The 10,505-nt window shown below is 40.1% G+C and overlaps 2 protein-coding genes across 2 annotated transcripts; one reads left to right on the top strand and one right to left on the bottom strand.

Moving 5' to 3' along the window:
• Positions 1 to 832: 832 nt before the first annotated feature.
• Positions 833 to 6,941, top strand: LOC307262333 (ER lumen protein-retaining receptor 2-like). The gene is made up of 5 exons (XM_080043174.1): positions 833 to 1,060; positions 2,834 to 2,934; positions 3,041 to 3,199; positions 3,856 to 4,108; positions 5,538 to 6,941. Exons 1-5 carry the CDS (start codon positions 970 to 972, stop codon positions 5,570 to 5,572), a joined length of 639 nt encoding a protein of 212 aa, XP_079899300.1. The 5' UTR covers positions 833 to 969; the 3' UTR covers positions 5,573 to 6,941.
• A 275-nt stretch (positions 6,942 to 7,216) lies between these two features.
• Positions 7,217 to 9,940, bottom strand: LOC307262866 (lipid droplet assembly factor 1-A-like). The gene is made up of 5 exons (XM_080043872.1): positions 9,825 to 9,940; positions 9,083 to 9,185; positions 8,773 to 8,941; positions 8,518 to 8,663; positions 7,217 to 8,220 (listed from the first exon to the last, which is right to left on the bottom strand). Exons 2-5 carry the CDS (start codon positions 9,149 to 9,151, stop codon positions 8,158 to 8,160), a joined length of 447 nt encoding a protein of 148 aa, XP_079899998.1. The 5' UTR covers positions 9,152 to 9,185; positions 9,825 to 9,940; the 3' UTR covers positions 7,217 to 8,157.
• Between the last annotated feature and the right edge of the window lie 565 nt (positions 9,941 to 10,505).

The following is a 10,505-nucleotide window of genomic DNA, read 5'->3' on the forward strand; positions in this document are numbered from 1 at the left end:
GTTATTGCTTAATATGAGCAGAATTTCTGCAAATGCACGTTTAACACCATCTCTTGACTCTTTGCATCGCTGGAGCAATTTAGGAAAGAAGTAACATTTCTGATATGTGCTAAGAAATTCTGAAGATACTGAACATGTTCACTAGAAATCTTACAGGCGATGGCATGAGATGCTATTGAAATGGTAAGAGGAAGCAATGCAGTTCTGTTTTATATAAAAAAATATATACACATAAAACTGAATGAGAAATATTAGGATAATACAAATCCATAAGTGATAGTGTAATACAATAGTGTAAGTATATTAAATGCACTATATTAAGACATATGAGGTGGTCCCACATTTTTTCAGTTAATAACTAAACACGTTAGTTTCTTTTATTTATGTTATATAATCTTATTTGTCTACTTTTTCCCTGCCCTGTTTTTAAGATTTTTTTGTGATCAATATGACTAAGCTGCTATTACTCATTATATCTACTAATTTATGGGACATTTTCAGACAGATTTACACAAGGATTGGATATGTAGATTAAACTACCCAGCAGTTAGCCATACAGTTACTCCACCTCAGCCAGCTTCAACAAGAGATATCTGCTCACATTGTAATGCATCAGTAGTAACACATTAATTATATAAGATAAGATTCATTTCCAGTGGAATTTGTGTTTGTTTTTGCTTATATCAGAAAAAAATTAAAGGTTTTGATTTCCTGTAGGCGGGCCTTGCCATGCCGTCGCTCAGGCTGTGGTCCAATCCAAACCTTCCTGCGTGTTTTCCCACGCCCCCTTCCACGTCGACCTGCACTCTCGCCATATTTTCAATCCTGTGGATCCCGCAGCCCGGTTTGCCACCAAGTTCAGGAGCGTCCGCGGCGTTCAAGACAGACTGAAACTATTTACTTCGAGAGGGGAAAACAGGGAAAACCCGTGTTAGCTTCCTCCCGTCTGTGTGTTTAAACTCTGCAACAATGAACGTCTTCAGACTGACAGGGGACCTCTCTCACCTAGCTGCTATCATCATCCTTCTGCTCAAAATATGGAAGACCAGGTCGTGTGCAGGTAATTTGTTTTTATAAGGAATGCTACAATACGTTCTTCCCAACGTTATTGATTAACCTTGCATTTTTCTTTAGTCTTATAAAGCTTTGTCTCTTTCCCAGAGAGCTCCAAGAAGCGAGCTCCAAGCTAGCTCACGTTAGCTATCTGCTACGTCTCATTCATTTGCACCAAGGGCTACCGTTACCAGCCAATTGGCTAACTTTCCGATAACAACAAGTGACTGCGGTCCACACCCACTACTATTAATCTTTTGACTTGAAGTACATGGTTGAATAATTCAAGTTGGTGGCAATAATATCCAAATATAAAGCATAGCATTAGCTATGTATAGCTTGCTATAGTAAGTTGTAGCTAAACTACGGTTTGAGGGTCTTCTTAGTAGATGAATAAGAACATCAATACAACATTTATCAGACTTGTATTTATTTTTGGATGTGGGGGTGTATAACTTGTCCCAGTTTCACCTTTGCTCTCTCCACACTGCACCCATCTATGTTCTCGTGCTCTGTTGTTCAGTTATGTTCGGTGCTCGACTCTTTTGGCCTGGCTTCTGACGTGGCGTTCAGAAGGCACTACGGAAGTAGCTCAGTTTACTTCTAGTCAACTTTAGTTGTGATGATGATAAGTGCCGTCATTGGCCAAGGAAACTGGAGGGTTGACTGTGTAGGTTGACAGCCAATTGTGTAGATAAAGTGCATGCACATTTGTAGAATAAGAATATGAGAAGATGTTAAGTAACTTCAATGAAGACCGATTAGAAAAAAAGACTGAAATATTCACTGAAGATGCAAAACTAAATCCATTTACATAAAGGCAGGAGAAGAAGAGGCAGACACACAGGGAGGATGAGGATGATGTGAGTGAGAACAAGTGTGTGAGGCAAGATGGAGGAAGCACTAGCTCAGGAGGACCAGGACCTCTGCAGGCTCAGTCACTATCCCAACATGAATTGGGATAAAAACCAGGGATACATCTCACTCAAACTACACCTCACTCCTTTTTAGAGTTTACGATTCAACTAACCAGCATGTCTTTACACCGTGAGAGGTAACCCATACAGACGCAAGCCAGTGCAACTCGGTGTACACACAAAAAAGCCAGAAGGATTGAACTGAGATTGAACTTTTTTTTGCTGCCCTTTGTGGATCTGTATGAATAAAGGTGGAGAAAGCAATTCTGGAGAACGCTTGTCAAAATCGTTAAATAACTCCTCACTGTGTATCAACACTGGATTTTTTTTCAGCACGCACACACAGCAGACAGGTATTGGATTATGGGGAGATATTCACTGATTTTGACAAATAGTCATTTTGATAACTAGCGTTCTCCAGAATCGCTGACTCTATCTTTAAAAGGCAAATAATCTTAATGTTTAGGCATGTAAAAGGTCATGGAGAGATTTAGGAGGAATATCTATCTACACTTGTAACTTTCCTTACTCCTTGGAACCTAAATAATGTTGCAAAAGGCTGTGATCTGGTCAGAAATGCATTCAGCCTCGGCAATAAACATGCACAAACCTATTTTTTCACGTGATTTAGTTATTTCTGCCTATTAAAACAAGTCCAGTAGGGAGACAATATTTTGTGATTGGGACTCAATGGGCTAAATATGCACAGTGTTTCCAGTAGATGTCACTGTCCAATAGGGGGGAAACATGTTGATTCATGTCCTGTCTTGACTACTTGTTGTGAAGTCGTTCTGAAGTTGCAGATGGCTTTGACTCAACCTCCGCCTCTAACCTGTAAATCTGTTTTGATGTTTCTGTCGAAGGTATCTCTGGAAAGAGCCAAATCCTGTTTGCCATAGTGTTCACCACGCGCTACTTGGATCTGCTCAGCTCCTTCATCTCCCTCTATAACACAACCATGAAGGTAAGAAGACAGCGGCTCACGTCTCAGCCCTTTTATCTATACAGTCCACATGTTGCTCCTCCCACCCACTACCCTCAGTGATGAGCCGTTGTGTGTGGTTTACCAGGTGATCTACATCGGCTGTGCGTACGCCACAGTCTATCTGATCTATGCCAAGTTCAGGGCCACCTACGACGGCAACCACGACAGCTTCAGAGTGGAGTTCCTCGTCGTTCCTGTCGGAGGTCTTGCTGTTCTCGTCAATCACGACTTCTCTTTCCTAGAGGTGGGTTCGGCCTTTTTTTTTTTAAACTAATTAAAATGTCTTTACTTTTACAGGGACAGCACACAATTTAAAAACAATAGCACCGGAGTTAGCAAGTAGCTTCTTTGCATCTGTACTCCCTGGGCAGGCAGATATAACAATACAGAATAAATACATTACATCAACATTTTGGTTATCATTATAAAATGATATAATAGAATGTAATCAATGCATATGTCAATGAAAACATGACAAGTATACAGCAATGCAAATAATCTTTCACTCTCAGTAAATACATACCTACTACATCTGTTCTACTTATCAGCTCCTGCAAACATTGGCCTTGGCATGTTTGTTTAGACTCCAGCCAAGACTTGAGGCTGGTTTTAAATAAAGCAAAACTTCCTGAGTGAGGAAGCTGGTTGACCAAAAGAAGCATTTTATTTGAACTCTGGTGTCCAGTCCACCCCTAGAGGATGCTCTAATCCTACCAGCACTGTTACTTCAAGTGAATGTCAGACATCCTCTCAGAGTAGAGGAGCCACATTATGACTCATTTTGAACATTACTCACATGTGTCAGAATAAAATAAGTGGACCTCCTGTTTGTTGGTCAAAGCGTCAGTGGGAAATATTGTATTCATGTACATTAAAGCGTAAATGCAATCTGTCCATCAGATCCTATGGACCTTCTCAATCTACCTGGAGTCTGTGGCCATCCTGCCTCAGCTCTTCATGATCAGTAAGACGGGCGAGGCAGAGACCATCACCACCCACTACCTGTTCTGCCTGGGCCTGTACCGAGCCCTCTATCTCTTCAACTGGATCTGGCGTTTCTACTTCGAGGGCTTCTTTGACATGATCGCCATTGTGTCCGGTGTGGTCCAGACTGTCCTCTACTGTGACTTCTTCTACCTTTACGTCACCAAAGGTGGGTTTTCTCACTTGTATCATCCAATATGGCAACACTGCATTAAACAATTTAACTTTTTTTATTGTAGCCTATAAGGACACTTATTTAGTTGTTTCCTTATTTGGGAACATAACGGTATAAAGCTTTCTAGTCAGTCTTAATACAGTACTCGCATGTCTTATGTCCGTGGAAAGTCTAATTGGTGAATGTGATCATTCCCCCCTGTCCACACCGGCCCTGAAGCTATTAAGAAGACCTTTGGGACAAAACCTACAGTCCTCGTTACCAGGAAAACCATTAAAAAGTTCATCTGAAGCTAATTTGAGGCTTTGGCAGTGTGGTATTTCTAAATCAACTGGTTATTTCCCAGAGTCATGGTCTTTTTAGAACAAAATTCCCTCTTTGTGTCTCTGTCCCTCGAGCTCTTCAAGGAAGCACTGTCCCAGCAAACACACAAAGTGAAATTTGTGTAAAATATATTTGAAGGTACAAATGGCTAATCGACATTTCTGAAGCCTCCATATTGGAATTCGCTGAACTGAACTCAACTGAAAATAATCTAATTTCATTATAAAATCAGCGCCAAGGGTTTCGTCCCCCATTATTAACGGTCGCATTACGAAGACATTTCTTGTTAGTGAAGTCAGTAGTGTTCAAGACATTTCCTTCAGTACCGTAATTAGAGCCTCCTGAGTCCATACCACAGTGCTTTTAAAACTGCAACTGTTCTCACAAGTGCACTGTTTGTTTTGAAACAAGTTCCTTGTTGAGGAAATGTATCTTTTGACCTTTGGTTGTTACTTGCAGCCTGTTACCACTGCATGAAAGTCTTCACTGTCTATAAAAAAAAAAGCAGGCACCTTTCTTTGCATTTCCATCTCAGAAACCAGTCCGAGTTTATTTCCTCTTAGTTATTTCTCTTAAAAATGTATGTGTCTACTTTCTGACGGCTCAGGAACTGTAGCAGTGTGCACTTAATTCACATTAATATGCCAGTAGTACAAATATCAGAATGAGGAAGAGGCTTTTTCTTGTTAACATGAGCAGTAAAAGGGTTGGCTTTGTGGCTGAAAGAGCCAGATAAGGAAAGATGGGGTACAAACGAAAGAAACGACACTTTTATGTTGTAAAGCAGGAATATATATATATATATATATATATGCATATGCGCTAGCCAACACATATATATATATAGATAGAACAACACATCTATGTGTTATTTCCTCTGGGTCTCAAAGAAGTCATTCCTTTATTTTAATCTTCACAGTAGATGAGCTGGAAACTTTGAATTTCGCGGTTTAGTTCCTGGGGCTCTAAAGTTCCAGGAAGTATTTCAAAGTGCCGTGAATCATCTCTGGCAGCATGAGCTTATTGAAGATTTTTTACACTAGTTGACTGTTAAAAAAAAATAATTAATTACAAAAATGTGTATCTCGTATACCCACAGTGTTGAAAGGGAAGAAGCTGAGCCTGCCGGCGTAAAGACGCAACAGGAGACTGCGACTCCCAGCAGACTCAGGGGGGTGTGGAGATGACATCATGGATTCTCGTGACCTAAAGCAAAAAGATGCCTGAGACAAGGAGCCAACTGTCATGGGGGGGGGGGAAAAACACTAGTCTTCTTGATGATTGCGGATGGAACTGGTAAATGCCAACAAACACCAGAGCTGAACAAAGATGATCCCACTACATCAACCTTTTGGATTTCTGTGTTCAGCGTCTTGCCTTAAACTCCTTTACATTGCTGTTCAAATAGGAGAAAAGGCTCTTTTTTTTTGGTTTAGTTTTTTTTTTCTACATGTGAGGTGCATACGCTTAATTTTTTAATTTTTTTTTATAACGTCACAAATAAGGTCGACTCTGAGAAGTACCTTGCTTGGCTTGGTAATGAAATGCACAATTGTACAGTCTTATTAAAAGAGTGAGATCAAGAGTAATGGACCCGAGTGCCTGATGAGGATGATGTCTGGTTTCTCACAGCATTTTTGTTCTTTGTTTACCGTCAGTTTTTCCTGTTTTGTCTAGATATCGATATGCATATACGGTGTTATACTTGTACACATTTAAAGAGGCCAACACACGCATCCATTGTGTAGAAACATTGCTTTCTAGCATCGCTATAAGAAACATTTTAACAGTTTTGCTCTTGTCTAAAAAAATCTGAACTTTTTTATAAGCAGAGAACCCATGAGAGTATTTGTAGATTTATGTTAAATTTAAGAAGTAACCCATACAATAGTTTACTTTAATGCCAGTAATCTTGGATGTCAGTATTTTCAATTGGTGGCCATTTTTTTTCAAAATTCAACTTCATGTTCGTGTTCTTTTGATCTTCTTTGATTATAGATTTCATACCATCTTAAAACACGGCTACACAGTTTGGATGTAGATAAAGCGTACACTTTGTTTCTACTATTACTACACCCCAGTAACAATCTCATGTCCACCTTACAACAGAAACCCACAACAGAAATTGCTTTACTCAGACGTCACTGATTTCAATGTTGAAATCAGTGACGGGTCTGAGTAAAGCGATACAAATGAACCGAATGATGACTGCACTGTTCAATGTAGGGATGGGAAGTGTGCAGATATTTGTGAATTCTTCCAGAACTTTGACATTTCAATTGTAACCTGTATGTCTGGAGTTTTACCAATTTAAACACATTCGACATTGTGCTGCTCAGTAATGGGAGTAGGGGTGATCATGGTATTCAACTGGTGCATTTCTATGAAATCTAAAGGCCTCTTGTTAACTTTTTCAAATTAGTCATTCCAAACGCATTATTTCAATCTTTTTATTTTCTTTTTTTGCATGATATCACCTCCATTAAAGATTTTATGAGAATCACTTTCCAGTGTTGCTGTTTTATTATAAAAGTCATGAATAGTGCACTTTTTTTCTTATATGGTTCTGTGTGAATCATTTGACCACTACTAGAGTCATGGGTGCCACACGATACACATTCTTGCAAATGGTTTTACACTCACGGAGGGGCGTGGCAGTAATGCTAAAAAGAAACGCAGCTTTAAACCAGCAAAGAGCATAGAAGATGACTGGATGAAACAGTAGGCTTTGTTTTTGGTGAGTAATGTTTAATGAAAACAAACTCTACAGGACACATTTTAGTATTGAACACTTACATTTATTTTCAATTTAAAAACAAGATGTCATGACAATGGGAAGGAACAATAACATGTATTTCCAATTCTTTGGCGTATTTTTCTATCCCAGCATCTAAACAAGTGTAGAAAATAAACAACATTTCATATCCATCATCCCACTCACTTACTCCAACAGCAGGGATCCTTTGTAAACTTCCCCTATGATACACACAACATGATGTAGTAAGGAAGCTTCATTTTTCCTGAGCACAGACCGATATTTCCACCAAATTCTTCTAAAGATACTTGTAATACACGAAATATTCTCTTCTGTAGTCTTACCACATTGATAAACATTCAGAGGACATGCAACTGATTGCATTTTGACAAGAAAAGAAGTAACATAAAGTATATATTCTAGATTCATTTCAAATCTGAGACATTTCTCCATACAGTGTTATTGACGTACCATGAAGCTGCATTACAACTTCACATTGTGCTCTTTCAATGTAACAGAAAAAAAAATGAACACAGTAACAGTTCATTTGTAGTGCACTTGTTTGCTTAATAGGCCATGTGCATTAGACATCTGCTGAAATACACAACATGCACAAGCATACCTGAATTTTGAAATAAGCTTCAAAAATAAATGTATTATACCAAAGTTGCTCTCTATGTATATATTCATATACATATAAATATGTTACTTAAAAAAAAAAGTTTAATGATATTCAAGCTTTAGATACAGTAACCAGTTAAAAGTTACATTTGCACATGCCAGATTTGAGACACCGTACAGGACATTCAAGGGTCTGAATCCCCCCTGACTCTCAACCATCAAGCTTCAGTTGTTCTGATGTAAGGCCCCTGGTACATTCAGTGATTATTAAAAAAAAAAAAAAAAAAAAAAAACTCTTCCACTTGACAGTTGAAAAATCGAGAGAGGAGAAGAAGAAATGGTGCTACTCCATTTCCTCCAGCTTTGAAGGGTCACATTCACTCTCCTTCCCGGGGACTTGACCTCGCTGGTAAAGGAATGAAAAAAAAATCACAGCACAAGAGGAGAGAATGAATACAATGTTAAAACAATGTCACAGTTTTGAATATGAAGGGGTGTACAGTACGATATAGATTTCCATTTTTTCGAAGGAGAGGATGACTAAAACTTAATTGACATTTAATGTGTTGCTGATGCCTAAGTGTGGTCAAAATGTGGGTTCTTCACAAAAATAATTGGAGCTCATAGTGTGCTGAAATACACTGTTACAATCCTTGGTGTCAATCACCAAACAACATTTTCTGAGTGTACTACAGGCCATTACCTTTGTCTGGTTCAGGTTATAATAGTTGAGGGTGTTGGAGCCGACGACATAAAAGACATTAAAGATGACTGAGACCACGCCGGAGAAGAAGGCAATGCCTGAGAGCACGGTCAGCAGAGTGAACCCTCCTGCACACAACAGGAACACTGTGACAGACACGGACAGAAAGAAACCACATGTTTTTTTTCCCGTTAGTGCTGCCAGATGTGTATATTTGGCTTATAAGCAATTGATTTTTGACATTACTACACCTACCCTCAAAGAGAACAAAACCCACTGCACACATAATGAAGGTTGAAAGAGCAAAAACGAAGAAAACTCCAACAGGCACCGCAGCCAAGGCGCTGAACATCAACACAGACAGGGACAAGACAGGGTGGCTGCTGAGGTACTGCCCGGCCCTCGTACTCATCATCCGTGTGACCTGTTCAGGAGAGAAAAGACACAATGCCACTGTCAGCTTGAGTTAGCCAGGAGGAGGCCTATACACCTCCTCTGATTCCCTGATGGAAAAGGGGAAATGTGTTGAGACTCATAAAACAGAGGCAGGAGTTTTAAGTGTTACCTTGGGGTCATCATACAAGCTTTTGAACATGTTGGAACCAGTCCCCCACAGCTGCTGGAACTCAGTCATGTTGCTGCTGTATATATTCACAGATCTGACCACACTGAGAGCACAAGGAAAACAGAGTTAAAAGGTGAAGTAAGCCATTTATTTATGTTAATCCATACAGTGATCACTTTCATAATGTGCGCTTTTCATAAAGCCGATTTCTCAGTCAGCTGCTTTGCATGCTATCTGCTAAAAAACTTTTCGGGGTATCCCGAAATTAATACTAAATCCCAAGAGAGAAGGATACAAACCGACACCAGTCTCACTCATGGTCTCACTGCCAGTCCACGCCAGAGCGACATATGGGTGAATGCTCATGCGCCTACATTGGCGGAGCAGGTAATGTCTGTTTTGATGGTTTTTAATCACACTTATGGGTCTGAGAGGATGCTAGATAACTCCCTGCTTGAAGACCGCAGTGCATTAATGTGGTGATGTAGGGACGAGCGAGGGGACTGCTAACTGCAGTAACTGATAGGAAGTTAGCTAAAAGAACCATTCCGCTTACAGCACCTTTAAAATCACACAAGCTTGTAGGAAGTGAATCCGAAAACTTCACTTCACAGAAAGTTGTTGCAGATCTAAATATCAGGCAGCTGTTCTCTATCACAGCTCTTTTGTATGACACACTATAGCCTACATTACTCTGGAACATTTCTGAAAACATAACATAGTTAAGTCGATGACTACTAACCTGAATCAAGTGGGTAAACCTTGTTGGATCTTCAGTTAAGCACTGCACTCTGTATATGAAACTGTGTCCTGTAGTTGCTTTTAGACACTACACCAGTATCAACCATGGTATCAACACACCCTTTGTTTAAAACCAATAAACCACACCTTCTTCTTCTTCCTCCTCCTACTCCTCCTCCACCTCCTTCTTCCTCTTCTGGATTCCCGATGAGAGAGGGTCGAAAAGGCTTGTTGCTGCCATCTACTGATACAGCGCGGAACTGCAGTCAAAGGCATGTTGGTGCCTATTGGTGGAAAAGGGTTACAAGTGGAAAGGATAGTTTACTGCTGCTGGTGTGTGTGTGTGTGTGTGTGTGTGTGTGTGTGTGTGTGTGTGTGTGCCTGCGTGTGTGTGAGAGACTGTTGGTGTGTTGGTGGCCCCTGACAAAAGTGTGGTTGGCCTGTAGGCTATTCCTCATGAGCTGGTATAAAGGATTTGATTTACATCCATCTACAGACTGCAGACATTTGGTTAAACAAGCAAGATGCTGTAAGACCTCAGGAGCCTGCACTGCATCAAGTTCTGCAGAGCAAAGATGATACACACACACACACACACACACACACACACACACACACACAGAGTGGGGAAACTTTAAGCAACATGAACCCTGTCGGTGTGAAAAGCAGAGCTTTAGTAAGA

Source organism: Ammodytes marinus (genome assembly GCF_949987685.1).
Source record: "Ammodytes marinus genome assembly, chromosome: 16".
Classification (NCBI taxonomy): Eukaryota; Metazoa; Chordata; class Actinopteri; order Uranoscopiformes; family Ammodytidae; genus Ammodytes; species Ammodytes marinus.

Excerpts from the sequence above, each read along its gene's own strand:
- LOC307262333 (XM_080043174.1), top strand. The coding sequence starts at position 970 with ATGAACGTCTTCAGACTGACAGGGGACCTCTCTCACCTAGCTGCTATC. Across the intron at positions 1,061-2,833 it reads GAAGACCAGGTCGTGTGCAG|GTATCTCTGGAAAGAGCCAA; the intron begins GTAATTTGTTTT and ends TTTCTGTCGAAG. Across the intron at positions 4,109-5,537 it reads CTACCTTTACGTCACCAAAG|TGTTGAAAGGGAAGAAGCTG; the intron begins GTGGGTTTTCTC and ends GTATACCCACAG.
- LOC307262866 (XM_080043872.1), bottom strand. The coding sequence starts at position 9,151 with ATGACTGAGTTCCAGCAGCTGTGGGGGACTGGTTCCAACATGTTCAAA. Across the intron at positions 8,942-9,082 it reads GCTTGTATGATGACCCCAAG|GTCACACGGATGATGAGTAC; the intron begins GTAACACTTAAA and ends TCTCCTGAACAG. Across the intron at positions 8,664-8,772 it reads GGGTTTTGTTCTCTTTGAGG|TGTTCCTGTTGTGTGCAGGA; the intron begins GTAGGTGTAGTA and ends TGTCTGTCACAG.